General features: G+C 44.9%; 1 protein-coding gene across 1 annotated transcript in view; it reads right to left on the reverse strand.

The window, feature by feature from the left end:
* Window positions 1-20615, reverse strand: part of tmem214 (transmembrane protein 214) — a 66830-nt gene that overhangs the window by 9721 nt on the left and 36494 nt on the right. The window contains exons 8-12 of the mRNA XM_056294312.1: window positions 17404-17505; window positions 9538-9679; window positions 4547-4638; window positions 736-784; window positions 491-598 (exon numbers count right to left, since the gene is read on the reverse strand). Coding sequence (XP_056150287.1) covers window positions 491-598; window positions 736-784; window positions 4547-4638; window positions 9538-9679; window positions 17404-17505 — 493 coding nt within the window. The remainder of the gene's footprint in view (window positions 1-490; window positions 599-735; window positions 785-4546; window positions 4639-9537; window positions 9680-17403; window positions 17506-20615) is intronic.

The following is a 20615-nucleotide window of genomic DNA, read 5'->3' on the forward strand; positions in this document are numbered from 1 at the left end:
GTGTACCAGGAAGCAATAACAGTGTCAGTCAGTCCCCCCCCCCTTCCCCCCCCAATTGTACTTGGCCGATTACCCCACTCCTCCGCGCCGTCCCAGTTGCTGCCAATCCGGGGAGAGCTGCAGACTACCACATGCCTCCTCCGATACATGTGGAGTCACCAGCCGCTTCTTTTCACCTGACAGTGAGGAATTTCATCGGGGGGACGTAGCACATGGGAGGATCACGCTATTCCCCCAGTTCCCCCTCCCCCCTGAACAGGTGCCCCGACCGACCAGAGGAGGCACTAGTGCAGTGACCAGGACACATAACCACATCCGGCTGCCCACCCGCAGACACGACCAATTGTGTCTGTAGCCCGACCAAGCTGGAGGTAATTCGGGGATTCGAACCGGAGATCCTCATGTTGGTAGGCAACGGAATAGACCACCATGCCACCCAGACGCCCTGTGAGTGTATGTTTTAAAGTATAGAAATATGTCTGTGTCTTACTTGGCATAGGGTGTTGCACTCCTGGAGCTCCTGAGAGTCTATGATGTCTTTCATCTCCTCGTTGGTTACTCTGAACGACTGGATGGTTTCTTGAAGGTTTTTTCTGAGCTAAATATCAAGAAGAAGTCAGTCAGAGTGCTCCCTGTTATATTAAGAACATCTGATCAATTCTGGACCACAGCTCCATCATTTTGAAAGAGTTTGTCATGGCTTCCAAAAGGGTTGATATGTGTAGGGAGTTTTACCTTTGGTGGTAGTATGTTCCAATGCTTCAACAGATGATTCAGAAGCAGGCTACGGCAGGAAAGAGGGACATAATCAGCTCCACATGGTTTTGAACATCAACACAATTTATTTTGGCTTCATACTCCTCTTGTTTTGGATATGATCTGACACAATGGGCCTCATGCAACAACTCTTTGTGCACAGATTGGTTTATAAAATGTGCATACCAACTTTTTAAGAAGTGTCATGCTATTCACCTAATGTCTCTTCATTTGGATTTACTTGTTGCTACAATTAAAATTTTAGGGCAGTGCTGACCTGTCATATACAAATATGCACAACAGTTCCTGTACCACATCATTCTGATGAGGCAAATCAGTCTATCTCACAGAAAGATCAGTCTGGAGAACATAAATAAACTATCAGTCTACCTCACAGAAAGACCAGTCTGGAGAACATAAGAAGCTATTAGTCTACCTCATAGAAAAATCAGTCTGGAGAACATAAATAAACTATCAGTCTACCTAACAGAAAGACCAGTCTGGAGAACATAAATAAACTATTGGATTGACCTCACAGAAAGAACAGTCTGGAGAACATAAATAAACTATCAGTCTACCTCACAGAAAGACCAGCTAATCTATTAGTCTACCTCAAAGAAAGACCAGTCTGGAGAATATAAATAAACTATCAGTCTACCTAACAGAAAGACCAGTCTGGAGAACATAATAAACTATCAGTCTACCTAACAGAAAGACCAGTCTGGAGAACATAATAAACTATTAGATGACCTCACAGAAAGACCAGTCTGGAGAAGATAAATAAACTATCAGTCTACCTCACAGAAAGACCAGCTAAACTATCAGTCTACCTCACAGAAAGACCAGTCTGGAGAACATAATAAACTATTAGTCTAGCTCAGAGAAAGACCAGTCTGGAGAACATAATAAACTATTAGACTACCTCATAGAAAGACCAGTCTGGAGAACATAATAAACTATCAGTCTACCTCACAGAAAGCCCAGTCTGGAGAACATAATAAACTATCAGTCTATCTCACAAAAAGCCCAGTCTGGAGAACATAATAAACTATCAGTCTACCTCACAAAAAGCCCAGTCTGGAGAACATAATAAATTATTAGACTACCTCACAGAAAGACCAGTCTGGAGAACATAATAAATTATTAGACTACCTCACAGAAAGCCCAGTCTGGAGAACATAATAAACTATTAGACTACCTCACAAAAAGCCCAGTCTGGAGAAAATAATAAACTATCAGTCTATCTCACAAAAAGCCCAGTCTGGAGAACATAATAAACTATCAGTCTACCTCACAGAAAGACCAGTCTGGAGAACATTAACACATTGAGGCCTAATATGAATAAAACAGGCAGACAGATAAATACTCCCTAATTATATCAGAATTATCTTTAGAATGTATTGCATGTTGAAATGTATATTAACACTGATGCAGAAAAGCTGTTTGTAGCTCATATGAACAGAAACCAATAAGACCCTGCTCTGGGTAGTAATTCCTTTCCTTGTTTGTCAGCTCTTAGAAAACCGCTTTCGTTACACATAATTATCTAAAATCGGCTGTCCCTGTGTGGTGTTTATGAAGTGTTAAGCATGGTTGGACTAGGTCTGGACTGGGTCTGGCCTATTGGACTGGGTCTGGCCTATTGGACTAAATCCCTGACGATTCTTTTAGAGACCCGGATTCTTTTTTTTTTTAATATCAATAAAATGAACTGCATGAATATAAGTATCAAAATGACATTTGTCATATAAATTCAAGGGCTCTGCATCCTACCCACCCCCATGTTCTGGCTGCATCCACACATCCTACCCACCCCCATGTTCTGCCTGCATCCAAACATCCTACCCACCCCCACGCTCTGCCTGCATTCACATATCAAACTTTCGGGGTGGAGAGTGGAAGGAGATTGAGGAAGCTGGACTTGTCTCGTGTGAGTGGACTGCAGAAGGTTCTTAGTACTGTTAATATTGTTTATAAGGTAGGTGAAGTAAAAGCTGAAGTCATCCAAAAAGACATCGCTACCAACGGTCAACATTCTAGCTCAGTTTAGCACAGCAAGCACTAAGAGTACCGTTTCCATGACAAGATTTCTCACCCTTGCTCACCATGTTACTTTTCCTTTTTTTGGGGGGGGGGGGTTCCCCCTTTTTTCTCCCCAATTGTATCTGGTCAATTATCCCTCTTCTGAGCCGTCCAGGTCACTGCTCCACCCCCTCTGCCGATCCGGGGAGAGCTGCAGACTACCACATGCCTCCTCCGATACCTGTGGCGTTGCCAGCCACTTCTTTTCACCTGACAGTGAGGAGTTTCACCAGGGGGAAGTAGCACATGGGAAGATCACGCTATACCCCCCAGTTCCCCTCCCCCCTGAATAGCTGCCCCGACTGACCAGAGGAGGCACTAGTGCAGCGACCAGGACACATACCCACATCCGGCTTCCCACCTGCAGACACGGCCAATTGTGTCTGCAGGTGGGTCTGTAGGGACGCCCGACCAAGCCGGAGGTAACACGAGGATTCGAACCGGTGATCCCCGTGTTGGTAGGCAACAAAATAGACCGCTACGCTACCCGGACGCCCCTGCATTCGAATTGATTTAGATTCACCCACACATAGTTGCAAATTATTTTGGGGCAGTTTGCAGCACACAGTTGAAGTAGCTGGTGACAAGTAAACAGGGCAGATGTTACCTGCCCAGCTGTCAGGTCCCACGTCACTCTGAGCTTAACGACCAGGAAGTACACCTGTAGCAGCTCTTTCTTTGTACTCGGGACCAGGAAGTACACCTGTAGCAGCTCTTTCTTTGTACTTAGGACCAGGAAGTACACCTGTAAAAGCTCTTTCTTTGTACTTAGGACCAGGAAGTACACCTGTAGCAGCTCTTTCTTTGTACTTAGGACCAGGAAGTACACCTGTATAGCAGCTCTTTCTTTGTACTTAGGACCAGGAAGTACACCTGTAGCAGCTCTTTCTTTGTACTTAGGACAAGCAAGTACACATGCAGCAGCTCTTTCTTTGTACTTAGGACAAGCAAGTACACATGTAGCAGCTCTTTCTTTGTACTTAGGACCAGGAAGTACACCTGTAGCAGCTCTTTCTTTGTCCTTAGGACCAGCAAGTTCACATGTAGCAGCTCTTTCTTTGTACTCGGGACCAGGAAGTACACCTGTAGCAGCTCTTTCTTTGTCCTTAGGACCAGCAAGTTCACATGTAGCAGCTCTTTCTTTGTACTCAGGACCAGGAAGTACACCTGTAGCAGCTCTTTCTTTGTACTTAGGACCAGCAAGTACACCTGTAGCAGCTCTTTCTTTGTACTTAGGACAAGCAAGTACACATGCAGCAGCTCTTTCTTTGTACTTAGGACAAGCAAGTACACATGTAGCAGCTCTTTCTTTGTACTTAGGACCAGGAAGTACACCTGTAGCAGCTCTTTCTTTGTACTTAGGACCAGCAAGTTCACATGTAGCAGCTCTTTCTTTGTACTTAGAACCAGGAAATACACCTGTAGCAGCTCTTTCTTTATACTCAGGACCAGGAAGTACACCTGTAGCAGCTCTTTCTTTGTACTTAGGACCAGGAAGTACACCTGTAGCAGCTCTTTCTTTGTACTTAGGACCAGGAAGTACACCTGTAGCAGCTCTTTCTTTGTACTTGTTTTCCAAGATAAATGGGAAAATAACTAAACTGGTATCAAAGGTGTGTTTTAACTCACTAAGGGGATATGAGGGGTAGTGTGAGGGGTAGTGTGAGGGGTAGTGTGAGAGGTAGCGTGAGTGTTCAATATACTGCACCTGGACTGAGGTAAGTGTTTTGTGTACAGCTGCCTCCACACACCAAGACTCTGAACATCCACACACAAACACTCCGTCATGCTGCTCAACAACTACAGGAGAGAGGGAGAGAAACAGAGAGACGGTCATTCAGCTTTGTTTTGACAGCAGGAGAATAAAAACGTGTCATTGTGTGACCACGTGTTCTTAATTCACGCACAACCCAAAGCATTTATGGAATCAGACTTGTGTGAAATTATCAAACAAATCATCAATACAGACAGCCATTTTTCAATTTCAATTCAATTTGCAGACAAAATTAGCTCCAACGCAAAGAATGTTTTGTCTGTTTTTTGCTTCGATTTGCAAGTAAATTATTTTTGCAAGCAAATATTTCACAACAAATTATTTTTAGTAAGTGTAAATTAATCAAAACAGATCACTTAAATGTTGGTCTGCTGTGTACAAAATTCTCCACCTAGGTTAGAGTTCAAGTTTGTTTTCCCATACAGCTTGCTATTGCTTTGTTTTTTTGGATTTCCCCCCCTTTTCTCCCCAATTATACCCAGCCAATTACCCCAATCTTCCGAGCCATCCTGGTCTCTGCTCCACCCCCTCTGCTGATCCGGGGAGGGCTGCAGAGTACCACATGCCCCCTCCGACACATGTGGAGTCACCAGCCTCTTCTTTTCACCTGACAGTGAGGAGTTTCACAAGGGAGATGTAGTAGCACATGGGCGGATCACGCGATTCCCCCCAGTTCAGTTCCCCCTCCCCCCTGAACAGGCACCCCAACCGGCCAGAGGAGGCGCTAGTGCAGCAACCAGGGCACATACCCACATCCAGCTTCCCACCCGCAGACACGGCCAATTGTGTCTGTAGGAACGCCTGACCAAGCCGGAGGTAACACGGGGATTCGAACCGGTGATCCTTGCATTGGTTTCGTTTTGAATTCTGGCACAATTCTCTCATACAGGGTGGGCATTAATATGATACAACTGCACTGGTCAGAAGGTTTTAGAGCAACATCTCACTCTTCATCTGTCAGTAGCACTAAGTAGGCCTACACTGATGTTCCGAAGCTCTTTGGTGCTTAAAGGTGAATTAGTTATTGGGATGAAGGCTACTTAGTCTATCCATCTTTACAAAATCCACAGTGGTGACAAGAAAACCGGCAGAGAGGCTGTGCACGTGAATACTAAACAGGCAGTAGGGACGCTCTGCCACAGAGCTCCCCTGATTAGCTGAGGAGTATCATGAGGAAATGGAGGAGTGGCAAAGCTTTAATAAATCAGGGGAGTTCAGCTGAGATTTCAACATCCCGAATACAGACACAGGGGTAAAAACAGCTCGACTGTGCCTCAGATCATTTTAGGGGGATATGATTTTTTTCACAGAAAAACCCTGAAAGAAATTTCCCCACCTCAGCTTTAAGGGGACATTTCTTTATGAAGATTTATGTACATACCTAATATATATTTTTAATATTCTAGAGCACTGGTTCTCAACCTGGGGGTTGGGACCCCCCAGGGGGGTCATGAGATCATTTCCGGGGATCTCCAGATGGTTGTGGAGAAAACAAGCATGAAACCGCTGTGCCAGTGTAAAAAGTGGTGCGCTCTATGCTGGCCCTCAGTACACTTCAAGACTTGTTTGAGAGAACTATACAGTACTAAACATATTAGTAGATATTACTTATTCTTCATATCAGGGTCAGGATGAAAAAACTTTGCAGGTATTGACTGTTACTGAAACCGAAGATAAATCATTGCCATCTCTAAAAACACTTTCAATGTTATTGTCATATGATTCACCTGCAGGCATACTACATCAGCAGTAACAGCTTCTCTGCATATAATAGGGGGACATTTTAAGCATCAGCTTCTTAAGAGGACCCTGGGGTCCAGCAGTCTTGGTGGCTATTGTGTGTGGAGGAACAATTGTCAAGAAAATGGAAGGACCGCAAGGACAACAGCAGACGAGTAGCAGGTGCAGTCCAGAACAACAAGGTTAACATCTATAGTTGATATACCAAAGACGGGTAACAATTTATTTGAAGGGGTGTGTAAAAGACGACATTAAATCTGTCATAACCATGACGTGACACCTGTCATGACCATGACGTGACACCTGGCATAACCATGACGTCAAGGATCACTGCTACATCTCAATTTCAAATGCTTACCGTGCATTCCCGAGGGCTCCACTGGGGAAGTCCGACCATGCTGTGTTACTCCTCATCCCAAAATACAAACAAAAGCTTACATCCATCAAGAAAACATCCAAATCTGTCAGGTCTTGGTCCATGGTTGCCATTGAAACGCTTTGAGGGTGTTTTGAATGCACTAATTGGAATATATTTAGTGCAGCTTGCAACTCCCTGGATGAACTCCCTGACACAGTGACGTCATATATCAAGTTCTGCGAGGAAATGTGCATCCCTACCAAAACTGTGACATTTTACGGCAATAAAAAACCCTGGTTCTCTAAAGAATTACACCTCCTACACAAAGAAAAGAACCGGGCATACAAAAACGGAAACAGGGATCAGTACCGAGCAGCCAAGTATAAGTTGCGTGCTGCAATAAGAAAAGCAAAGTCCAGCTAGGCAACAAAACTCGAACAACAATTCTCTTCCAGTAAGTCCAGAGCAATATGGAAAAAACTTAAGGAAATGACAGATTACAACAAACACCCCTGCTCCCCTCCAGATAATGACCATAACTTCCCAAATAAATGAAATTCGTTTTATGCAAGGTTCGAAAAACTATTCCATGGACGCCTGGCCAATCCTAGCGCTTGAATGCTACGTGGGGCATGTCTTGCCTAGAAGTGCTGTGGGATTCATTCTAACGCCCCAGTCCAGTCCAGTCCCCCCCCCCCGAACAGGCGCTCCGACTGACCAGAGGAAGTGCTAGCGCAGCGTCCAGGACACATACCCACATCCGGCTTCCCACCCGCAGACATGGCCAATTGTGGCGGTAGGGACGCCCGACCAAACACGGGGATTCGAACTGGCGATTCTTGTGTTGGTAGGCAACGGAATAGACCGCCACGCTACCCAGACACACTGCTCACTCTTGCCATTGTGTAAGAAGTGATGATTTGAAAATTAATCTTTTGCCAAACCCTCACCTTTTAGTTTGGTTGACCTTCGCCCAATTCGAGTCCTTCTTCACCCATTTCCTCCTCAGTGAATGGTTCAGTGAACTCACTACATTGACCAGCAGCAGCTGTTTGTTATCTTTGTTAATCATGCACTGGGCTACAGTATAAAAAGTAAAAATGTTTTAATCTCAACACTGGTCCATTATTTTATGTTACTTTCTTTACAGAATTACAAAACTATCCGAACACAACCTGCCAGACGACCAGGTGACTATTAGGATATTTGGGACCAGCCCTACTCTTTTGAGCTTCTTGTAATTTAACATCGGTCTTGGTGAATTAAATACTGCATACTCACACTAACTGGCCTTGATATGACATGCTGTCTTGGCTATGACATGATTATCATTTAGTGCTCCAAGATGTGCGTGACTGTACTAGGACTTTAGCTTGGCGTTCTTGGTACAGTAGCGAGTGCAAGAAAAACACTTTTAATAGAACACAACAGAATGAAATAAAATAAGTATGTGAAAAAACATAGTATAGGAATACACACACACATACATAAATACATGAAAAAGAGCTAGAAAAAATATAAACAGCAAAAAGAAAGTAAAAGGACAGTGGACTAAGAAAGTGTTCAGACACCTTCACTGTTTGTACATTAGTGTGTTGTGGATTTATTTCTACATGGATGAAATTGCCATTGCAACTGGAAGTGGTGGGCTCACACTAAAAGTTATTATGTGAGCTAACCTAATGTACTAGCTGAGTTAGGCTCCTCAGCAGCGTATCTGAGGAAGTACAGCGTGTTAGCTGTCTACTTCACAGTCGTTCATCTGCATGCTGTTAAACATGGGGGTCATTATCAGAAGTAATCAACCTACTGACACGTAAAACCAAGTAACATTTATTAGAGGTAATTATCATTGTTGTTTTACGGCCCAGCACTTCTCCAATGCATTTCTCCTGGAACAATGCCCCCGGTGTGGGAAGATGGCTAGAAGAATTCACGTTTGCAGCGGCCTCACCCAGTGCTGGTGTCGGAAGATGGCGGCGTGAATTCACATTTGCAGTGGCCTCACCCAGTACCGTCCATGCAGTGTCTTTGTCCACGTCTGTGTCTAATTGTTGTCTTCGTTTGATGGCTGGGAGAGCTGGCGCTGGATCAGCTGGGGAGCGGAGCAGGCTAAGCTAACTGCTAGCCCATGTAGACAGGCAGTTCCGACGACACCAAGGGCGGTCTGGCGACGGCCTAACTTGGCGTTGACTGTGGCATTTTGTTGTTGTCGTGAGGAGTGCGGGGAGGTGTGTCAAGGGTGTCTGGCTGGGGGAGCTGGCGCTGGATTGGCTGGGAGAGCTTGGTCTGCTTTGTTCGGTGGGCCCGGGAACCACGGCCCCTCCCTGGAGCTGCGCCCAAGGAGGAAACACCGATGGTGGTCTGAGAGGATGCAGAAGCGGGGCGAGCTAAGCTAACTGCTAACCCATGAAGACCTGCAGTTCCGACAGTCATCCTAGCTGGCATTCATTTCCTTGGAAAGTGATTTTTGTTTAGTTGGATATGTGTGTTAGTTTGGATATGTGTGTTAGTTTGATATGTGTGTTCTTGTAGTTTTTGGATCTGTTGTTGTCTTTGTGTTGTACTGCTGTGGGCTGTGGGCAACGGCATTTCGTTTCATTTCATGTACATAAGTGCATGAAGTGAAATCACAGAGCGTTTCTGAAATGTGGACGGATGTGGGACTCCATATCTGGACATCAAATGATAACACACTTGAGAGGTGTACTGTACTAATCCACACAGCATTTTAACACATCTGTAACTTTTAACAAAGGGCAAGAAAATGCATCTCAAAAAAGAACAAGGGTATAAGTGAGTGAGAGTGAAAAGGTGAATTTCTTGCCTCTCTCTTCATGTCATCGGGGCAGTGTGGGGTGGCTCTCGACAGGAAGGAAGGCAGGTATGTGTGTAACGTGCTCTCTGGCTTGGCTCCGAATGCAAGAACTTTCAGACGTGGATAGAGATGCCTCAGCTGCTCCTGCAGACTGTACACAAACAAAAATGGGAGACTGGCTCATATTGACCTTTTCACTGGAAACAACCAGAGACTGAGAGTGTAGGTCATGTGTTCATCAATACACAGACTTATTCAATCAAACCTGCAAAATCGTTTAGGATCTCAATAAGCTCCTGCAGGGACATGTAGGGGGAAAGCTTGAGTTCAGTCCTTAGAACTAGAAAACCAGCAAGTCCAGATGCACAACAGGAAAAAATGTTATATATGTACTTTCTCCATTACTTGAATACTGGTAGAGTGCACGCTAAATACAACAAACAGACGGCTGTCTGCACTTTTTGTGTTCAAATGCTACCGCAATGACATTTCACCCATACAAACTTAGAATTACAACATGGGTAACAGATATGACACAACAGATATGACATGTAGAATTCAGAAGTTTCTTCTAACAGTTGCAGCATACAGACACGTTGCTCTCCATTTATACATCATCTCCCTGCTCTGCTCTCCCAGTTATCTGCCACCACAGTTTAAAAGAGGACATTCAACAAGTCCTCCTGTGAAAGCTTTAGGACAAGTCCTCCTGTGAAGGCTTTAGGACAAGTCTGTTTCTGTTGGTCCAAACGCTTTCATAGGAGGACTTGTCCTAAAGCTTTCACAGGAGGACTTGTCCTAAAGAAATGACACAACAGATATGACATGTAGAATTCAGAAGTTTCTTCTAACATTTGCAGCTTACAGACTTGTTGCTCTCCATTTGTCCATCAACTCCCTGCTCTGCTCTCCCAGTTATCTGCCACCACAGTTTAAGAGGACATTGGACAAGTCCTCCTGTGAAAGCTTTAGGACAAGTCCTCCTGTGAAAGATTTAGGACAAGTCCTCATGTGAAAGCTTTAAGAAAAGTCCTCCTATGAAAGCTTTAGGACAAGTCCTCCTGTGAAAGCTTTAGGACAAGTCCTTCTATGAAAGCTTTAGGGCAAGTCCTCCTGTGAAAGCTTTAGGACAAGTCCTCATGTGAAAGCTTGAGGACAAGTCCTAATGTGAAAGCTTTAAGACAAGTCCTCCTATGAAAGCCTTAGGACAAGTTCTCATGTGAAAGCTTTAGGACAAGTCTCCTATGAAAGCTTTAGGACAAGTCCTCCTGTGAAAGCTTTAGGACAAGTCCTCCGATGAAAGCTTTAGGAGAAGTCCTCATATGAAAGCTTTAGGAAAAGTCTCCTATGAAAGCTTTAGGACAAGTCTCCTATGAAAGCTTTAGGACAAGTCCTCCTGTGAGAGCTTTAGGACAAGTCCTCCTGTGAAAGCTTTAGGACAAGTCCTCCTATGAAAGCTTTAGGACAAGTCCTCCTGTGAAAGCTTTAGGACAAGTCCTCCTCTGAAAGCTTTAGGACAAGTCCTCATGTGAAAGGTTTAGGAAAAGTCTTCCCGTGAAAACTTTAGGAGAAGTCCTCCTGTGAAAGCTTTAGGACAAGTCCTCATGTGAAAGCTTGAGGACAAGTCCTCCTATGAAAGCTTTAGGACAAGTCCTCATGTGAAAGCTTCAGGACAAGTCCTCCTATGAAAGCTTTAGGACAAGTCCTCATGTGAAAGCTTTAGGAAAGGCCTCCTATGAAAACGTTAGGACAAGTCCTCCTATGAAAGCTTTAGGACAAGTCCTCATGTGAAAGCTTTAGGAAAGGCCTCCTATGAAAACGTTAGGACAAGTCCTCATGTGAAAGCTTGAGGACAAGACCTCCTATGAAAGCTTTAAGACAAGTCCTCCTATGAAAGCCTTAGGACAAGTCCTCGTGAAAGCTTTAGGACAAGTCCTCCTGTGAAAGCTTTAGGACAAGTCCTCGTGAAAGCTTTAGGACAAGTCCTCCTGTGAAAGCTTTAGGACAAGTCCTCCTATCAAAGCTTTAGGAGTAGTCCTCCTATGAAAGCTTTAGGACAAGTCCTCCTGTGAAAGCTTTAGGAAAAGTCTTCCTATGAAAGGTTTAGGACAAGTCCTCCTATGAAAGCTTTAGGAAAAGTCCTCCTGTGAAAGCTTTAGGACAAGTCTCCTATGAAAGCTTGAGGACAAGTCCTCCTGTGAAAGCTTTAGCAAAAGTCCTCGTGTGAAAGTTTTAGGAGAAGTCCTCCTGTGAAAGCTTTAGGACAATTCCTCCTGTGAAAGCTTTAGGAAAAGTCCTCCTATGAAAACTTTAGGACAAGTCTGTTTCTGTTGGTCCTAAAGCTTTCATAGGACTTGTCCAAAAGCTTCCACAGGAGGACTTGTCCTAAAGAAATGACACAACAGATATGACATGCAGAACTTCAGAAGTTTCGTCTAGCAGTTGCAGCGTACAGACCTGTTGCTCTCCATTTGTCCATCATCTCCCTGCTCTGCTCTCCCAGTTATCTGCCACCACAGTTTAAAAGAGGACATTGGACAAGTCCTCCTGTGAAAGCTTTAGGACAAGTCCTCCTATGAAAGCTTTAGGACAAGTCCTCCTGCGAAAGCTTTAGGACAATTCCTCCTGTGAAAGCTTTAGGACAAGTCCTCCTATGAAAGCTTTAGGAAAAGTCCTCCTGTGAAAGCTTTAGGACAAGTCCTCCTTTGATAGCTTTAGGACAAGTCCTCCTATGAAAGCTTCAGGACAAGTCCTCCTATGAAAGCTTTAGGACAAGTCCTCCTGTGAAAGCTTTAGGACAAGTCCTCCTATGAAAGCTTTAGGAAAAGTCCTCCTGTGAAAGCTTTAGAACAAGTCCTCCAATGAAAGCTTTAGGACAAGTCCTCATGTGAAAGGTTTAGGAAAACTCTTCCCATGAAAACTTTAGGACAACTCCTCCTATGAAAGCTTTAGGAAAAGTCCTCCTGTGAAAGCTTTAGGACAAGTCCTCCTTTGAAAGCTTTAGGACAAGTCCTCCTATGAAAGCTTCAGGACAAGTCCTCCTATGAAAGCTTTAGGACAAGTCCTCCTGTGAAAGCTTTAGGACAAGTCCTCCTATGAAATCTTTAGGAAAAGTCCTCCTATGAAAGCTTTAGAACAAGTCCTCCAATGAAAGCTTTAGGACAAGTCCTCATGTGAAAGGTTTAGGAAAACTCTTCCCATGAAAACTTTAGGACAACTCCTCCTATGAAAGCTTTAGGAAAAGTCCTCCTGTGAAAGCTTGAGGACAAGTCCTCCTTTGAAAGCTTTAGGACAAGTCCTCCTATGAAAGCTTCAGGACAAGTCCTCCTATGAAAGCTTTAGGACAAGTCCTCCTGTGAAAGCGTTAGGACAAGTCCTCCTATGAAATCTTTAGGAAAAGTCCTCCTATGAAAGCTTTAGAACAAGTCCTCCAATGAAAGCTTTAGGACAAGTCCTCATGTGAAAGGTTTAGGAAAACTCTTCCCATGAAAACTTTAGGAGAAGTCCTCCTGTGAAAGCTTTAGGACAAGTCCTCATGTGAAAGCTTGAGGACAAGTCCTCCTATGAAAGCTTTAGGACAAGTCCTCATGTGAAAGCTTAAGGAAAAGTCCTCCTGTGAAAACGTTAGGACAAGTCCTCCTGTGAAAGCTTTAGGACAAGTCCTCATGTGAAAGCTTGAGGACAAGACTCCTATGAAAGCCTTAGGACAAGTCCTCCTGTGAAAGCTTTAGGACAAGTCCTCCTTTGAAAGCTTTAGGACAAGTCCTCCTATGAAAGCTTCAGGACAAGTCCTCCTATTAAAGCTTTAGGACAAGTCCTCCTGTGAAAGCTTTAGGACAAGTCCTCCTATGAAAGCTTTAGGAAAAGTCCTCCTGTGAAAGCTTTAGGACAAGTCCTCCAATGAAAGCTTTAGGACAAGTCCTCATGTGAGAGGTTTAGGAAAACTCTTACCATGAAAACTTTAGGAGAAGTCCTCCTGTGAAAGCTTTAGGACAAGTCCTCATGTGAAAGCTTGAGGACAAGTCCTCCTATGAAAGCTTTAGGACAAGTCCTCATGTGAAAGCTTAAGGAAAAGTCCTCCTGTGAAAACGTTAGGACAAGTCCTCCTGTGAAAGCTTTAGGACAAGTCCTCATGTGAAAGCTTGAGGACAAGACTCCTATGAAAGCCTTAGGACAAGTCCTCCTGTGAAAGCTTTAGGACAAGTCCTCCTATGAAAGCTTTAGGAAAAGTCCTCCTGTGAAAGCTTGAGGACAAGTCCTCCTATGAAAGCTTTAGGACAAGTCCTCATGTGAAAGCTTAAGGAAAAGTCCTCCTGTGAAAACGTTAGGACAAGTCCTCCTGTGAAAGCTTTAGGACAAGTCCTCATGTGAAAGCTTGAGGACAAAACTCCTATGAAAGGCTTAGGACAAGTCCTCCTGTGAAAGCTTTAGGACAAGTCCTCCTATGAAAGCTTTAGGAAAAGTCCTCCTGTGAAAGCTTTAGGACAAGTCCTCCTATGAAAGCTTTAGGACAAGTCCTCCTGTAAAAGCTTTAGGACAAGTCCTCCTATGAAAACTTTAGGAGAAGTCCTCCTGTGAAAGCTTTAGGACAAGTCCTCATGTGAAAGCTTGAGGACAAGTCCTCCTATGAAAGCTTTAGGAGAAGTCCTCATGTGAAAGCTTAAAAGTCCTCCTGTGAAAGCTTAAAAGTCCTCCTGTGAAAACGTTAGGACAAGTCCTCCTGTGAAAGCTTTAGGACAAGTCCTCATGTGAAAGCTTGAGGACAAGACTCCTATGAAAGCCTTAGGACAAGTCCTCCTGTGAAAGCTTTAGGACAAGTCCTCATGTGAAAGCTTAAGGAAAAGTCCTCCTGTGAAAGCTTTAGGACAAGTCCTCCTATGAAAGCTTTAGGACAAGTCCTCATGTGAAAGGTTTAGGAAAAGTCTTCCCGTGAAAACTTTAGGAGAAGTCCTCCTGTGAAAGCTTTAGGACAAGTCCTTCTATGAAAGCTTTAGGACAAGTCCTCATGTGAAAGCTTTAGGAAAGGCCTCCTGTGAAAACGTTAGGACAAGTCCTCCTTTGAAAGCTTTAGGACAAGTCCTCCTGTGAAAGCTTTAGGACAAGTCCTCCTGTGAAAGCTTTAGGACAAGTCCTCCTGTGAAAGCTTTAGGACAAGTCCTCCTGTGAAAACTTTAAGACAAGTCGTCCTGTGAAAGCCTTAGGACAAGTCCTCCTATGAAAGCTTTAGGACCAACAGAAACCTTTGTCCAAAAGGTCAAGAATAGCAAAGTAAAAAAATGTCTCCATGTCTTCAATCGATAGGATGCCATTTACTTTTATCCCTCTAAAACCAACCCAAACGGCTCAGTGTGCATCACTGCTGATGTACATATGTCAGGATGTAGGACTACTGCTGTATGTCAGGGTGTATCACTACTGCTGTATGTCAGTGTGTATCACTACTGGTGTAAATATGTCAGTGTATATCATTACTGCTGTATGTCAGTGTGTATCACTACTGCTGTATGTCAGGGTGTATCACTACTGGTGCAGTATGTCAGGGTGTATCACTACCGCTGTACATATGTCAGCGTGTATCACTACTGCTGTATGTCAGTGTGTATCACTACTGCTGTATGTCAGGCTGTATCACTACTGGTGTAGTATGTCAGTGTGTATCACTACCGCTGTACACATGTCAGTGTGTATCACTACTGCTGTATGTCAGGGTGTATCAGTACTGGTGTAGTATGTCAGTGTGTATCACTACCGCTGTACACATGTCAGTGTGTATCACTACTGCTGTATGTCAGGGTGTATCACTACTTCTGCATGTCAGTGTGTATCACTACTGGTGTAGTATTTCAGGATGTATCACTACTGCTGTATGTCAATGTGTATCACCACTGCAGTATGTCAGGGTGTATCACTACTTCTGTATGTCAGTGTGTATCACTACTTCTGTATGTCAGTGTGTATCACTACTGCTGTATGTCAGGGTGTATCACTACTGGTGTAGTATGTCAGGGTGTATCACAACTGCTGTATGTCAGTGTGTATCACTACTGGTGTAGTATTTCAAGGTGTATCACTACTGCTATATGTCAGTGTGTATCACCACTGGTGTAGTATTTCAAGGTGTATCACTACTGCTCTATGTCAGTGTGTATCACTACTGCTGTATGTCAGTGTATATCACTACTGCGGTACATATGTAAGGGTGTATCACTACTGGTGTAGTATGTCAGGGTGTATCACTACTACTGTACATATGTCAGGGTGTATCACAACTGCTGTATGTCAGTGTTTACACTACTGCCGTATGTCAGTGTGTATCATCACTGGTGTATGTCAGGGTGTATCACTACTGGTGTAGTATGTCAGTGTGTATCACTACTGCTGTATGTCAGTGTGTATCACTACTGGTGTATGTCAGTGTGTATCATTACTGCTGTATGTCAGGGTGTATCACTACTGCTGTGTGTCAGTGTGTATCACCACCAGTGTATGTCAGTGTGTATCATTACTGCTGTATGTCAGGGTGTAACACTACTGGTTTAGTATTTCAGGGTGTATCACTACTGCTGTATATCAGTGTGTATCACCACCAGTGTATGTCAGTGTGTATCATTACTGATGTATGTCAGGGTGTATCACTACTGTTGTACATATGTCAGGGTGTATCACTACTGCTGTATGTCAGTACGTATCACTACTGGTGTAGTATGTCAGGGTGTATCACTACTGCTGTATGTCAGTGTGTATCACCACCAGTGTATGTCAGTGTGTATCACTACTGCTGTATGTCAGTGTGTATCACCACCAGTGTATGTCAGTGTGTATCATTACTGCTGTATGTCAGTGTGTATCACCACCAGTGTATGTCAGTGTGTATCATTACTGCTGTATGTCAGGGTGTATCACTACAGCTGTATGTCAGTATGTATCAATACCGGTGTAGTATGTCAGGGTGTATCATTACTGCTGTATGTCAGTATGTATCTCTACCGGTGTAGTATGTCAGGGTGTATCATTACTGCTGTATGTCAGTATGTATCTCTACCGGTGTAGTATGTCAGGGTGTATCATTACTGGTGTATCACTACTGGTGTATGTCAGTGTTAATCACTCCTGCTGTATGTCAGTGTGTACCACTACTGCTGTGTGTCAGGGTGTATCACTACTACTGTACATATGTCAGTGTGAATCACTACTGCTGTATGTCAGGGTGTATCACTACTGATGTAGTATGTCAGGGTGTATCACTACTGGTGTGTGTCAGTGTGTATCACTACTGCTGTATGTCACTGTTTATCACTCCTGCTGTATGTCAGTGTGTATCACTACTGCTGTATGTCAGGGTGTATCACTACTGGTGTAGTATGTCAGTGTGTATCAATACTGCTGTATGTCAGGGTGTATCACTACTGATGTAGTATGTCAGGGTGTATCACTACTGGTGTGTGTCAGTGTGTATCACTACTGCTGTATGTCACTGTTTATCACTCCTGCTGTATGTCAGTGTGTATCACTACTGCTGTATGTCAGGGTGTATCACTACTGGTGTAGTATGTCAGTGTGTATCAATACTGCTGTATGTCAGGGTGTATCACTACTGTACATATGTCAGGGTGTATCACAACTGCTGTATGTCAGTGTTTACACTACTGCCGTATGTCAGTGTGTATCATCACTGGTGTATGTCAGTGTTTATTACTCCTTCTGTATGTCAGTGTGTATCACTACTGGTGTATGTCAGTGTGTATCACTACTGGTGTATGTCAGTGTGTATCACTACTGCTGTATGTCAGTGTGTATCACTCCTGCTGTATGTCAGTGTGTATCACTACTGGTGTATGTCAGTGTGTATCACTACTGGTGTATGTGTATATCCACCTTGATGGAAGGGCATTCTTGGGCATGAAGGCAAAATCCAGCAAGGGGAAGAACTCTTTAGGTCCCATAATGCCGAATCCCTTTGTGAGGTTGGCATGGAGTCTGAAAGAACAGAAAGACACATTACAGAAGCAGAGCCACAAATAAAAAATTTTAAAAAAAATAGTCACAGCACAGTTGAGTGGAATAATAGAACAACCATTTTTCATTGTTTTCTAACTGAGCTAAAACAAAAGCTGGAACACACCATGTGACCCAGTCGAAACTACTGCTCCTCGCACACCATGTGACCCAGTACAAACTACTGCTCCTCACACACCATGTGACCCAGTCGAAACTACTGCTCCTCGCACACCATGTGACCCAGTATAAACTACTGCTCCTCGCACACCATGTGACCCAGTATAAACTACTGGTCCTCGCACACCATGTGACCCAGTATAAACTACTGCTCCTCGCACACCATGTGACCCAGTACAAACTACTGCTCCTCGCACACCATGTGACCCAGTACAAACTACTGCTCCTCGCACACCATGTGACCCAGTATAAACTACTGCTCCTCGCACACCATGTGACCCAGTACAAACTACTGCTCCTCACACACCATATGACCCAGTATAAACTACTGCTCCTCGCACACCATGTGACCCAGTACAAACTACTGCTCCTCGCACACCATGTGACCCAGTACAAACTACTGCTCCTCGCACACCATGTGACCCAGTATAAACTACTGCTCCTCGCACACCATGTGACCCAGTACAAACTACCGCTCCTCGCACACCATGTGACCCAGTCGAAACTACTGCTCCTCGCACACCAAGTGACCCAGTATAAACTACTGCTCCTCGCACACCATGTGACCCAGTATAAACTACTGCTCCTCGCACACCATGTGACCCAGTATAAACTACTGCTCCTCGCACACCATGTGACCCAGTATAAACTACTGGTCCTCGCACACCATGTGACCCAGTATAAACTACTGCTCCTCGCACACCATGTGACCCAGTACAAACTACTGCTCCTCGCACACCATGTGACCCAGTACAAACTACTGCTCCTCGCACACCATGTGACCCAGTATAAACTACTGCTCCTCGCACACCATGTGACCCAGTATAAACTACTGCTCCTCACACACCATGTGACCCAGTATAAACTACTGCTCCTCACACACCATGTGACCCAGTATAAACTACTGCTCCTCGCACACCATATGACCCAGTATAAACTACTGCTCCTCGCACACCATGTGACCCAGTATAAACTACTGCTCCTCACACACCATGTGACCCAGTCGAAACTACTGCTCCTCGCACACCATATGACCCAGTATAAACTACTGCTCCTCACACACCATGTGACCCAGTACAAACTACTGCTCCTCGCACACCATATGACCCAGTATAAACTACTGCTCCTCACACACCATGTGACCCAGTATAAACTACTGCTCCTCGCACACCATGTGACCCAGTATAAACTACTGCTCCTCACACACCATGTGACCCAGTATAAACTACTGCTCCTCGCACACCATGTGACCCAGTATAAACTACTGCTCCTTGCGCACCATGTGACCCAGCATAAACTACTGCTCCTCGCACACCATGTGACCCAGTCGAAACTACTGCTCCTCGCACACCATGTGACCCAGTATAAACTACTGCTCCTCGCACACCATGTGACCCAGTACAAACTACTGCTCCTAGCACACCGTGTGACCCAGTATAAACTACTGCTCCTCGCACACCATGTGACCCAGTATAAACTACTGCTCCTCGCACACAATGTGACCCAGTATAAACTACTGCTCCTCGCACACCGTGTGACCCAGTATAAACTACTGCTCCTCGCACACCATGTGACCCAGTATAAACTACTGCTCCTCGCACACCATGTGACCCAGTCGAAACTACTGCTCCTAGCACACCGTGTGACCCAGTATAAACTACTGCTCCTCGCACACCATGTGACCCAGTATAAACTACTGCTCCTCGCACACCATGTGACCCAGTATAAACTACTGCTCCTCGCACACCATGTGACCCAGTCGAAACTACTTCTCCTCACACACCATGTGACCCAGTACAAATTACCGCTCCTCGCACACCATGTGACCCAGTATAAACTACTGCTCCTAGCACACCATGTGACCCAGTATAAGCAACTGCTCCTCGCGCACCATGTGACCCAGTCGAAACTACTGCTCCTCACACACCACGTGACCCAGTACAAAGTACTGCTCCTCGCACACCACGTGACCCAGTACAAACTACTGCTCCTCGCACACCACGTGACCCAGTAGAAACTACTGCTCCTCGCACACCACGTGACTCCTCGCACACCATGTGACCCAGTAGAAACTACTGCTCCTCGCACACCATGTGACCCAGTACAAACTACTGCTCCTCGCACACCATGTGACCCAGTATACACTACTTCTCCTCGCACACCATGTGACCCAGTATAAACTACTGCTCCTCGCACACCATGTGACCCAGTCGAAACTACTGCTCCTCGCGCACCATGTGACCCAGTCGAAACTACTGCTCCTCGCACACCATGTGACCCAGTATAAACTACTGCTCCTCGCACACCATGTGACCCAGTATAAACTACTGCTCCTCGCACACCATGTGACCCAGTATAAACTACTGCTCCTTGCGCACCATGTGACCCAGCATAAACTACTGCTCCTCGCACACCATGTGACCCAGTCGAAACTACTGCTCCTCACACACCACGTTACCCACTATAAACTACTGCTCCTCACACATCATGTGACCCAGTACAAACTACTGCTCCTCGCACACCACGTGACCCACTATAAACTACTGCTCCTCGCACACCATGTGACCCAGTCTAAACTACTGCTCCTTGCGCACCATGTGACCCAGCATAAACTACTGCTCCTCGCACACCATGTGACCCAGTCGAAACTACTGCTCCTCGCACACCACGTGACCCAGTACAAACTACTGCTCCTCGCACACCACGTGACCCAGTACAAACTACTGCTCCTCACACATCATGTGACCCAGTATAAACTACTGCTCCTCGCACACCACGTGACCCACTATAAACTACTGCTCCTCACACACCATGTTACCTAGTATAAACTACTGCTCCTCACACATCATGTGAGCCGAAGATGAGGAGGATGTTAGCAAAATGAAATGCATAGTCAAACCTTCATGCATTAC

The sequence above is a fragment of the Lampris incognitus genome, chromosome 15 (assembly GCF_029633865.1).
Source record: "Lampris incognitus isolate fLamInc1 chromosome 15, fLamInc1.hap2, whole genome shotgun sequence".
Classification (NCBI taxonomy): domain Eukaryota; kingdom Metazoa; phylum Chordata; class Actinopteri; order Lampriformes; family Lampridae; genus Lampris; species Lampris incognitus.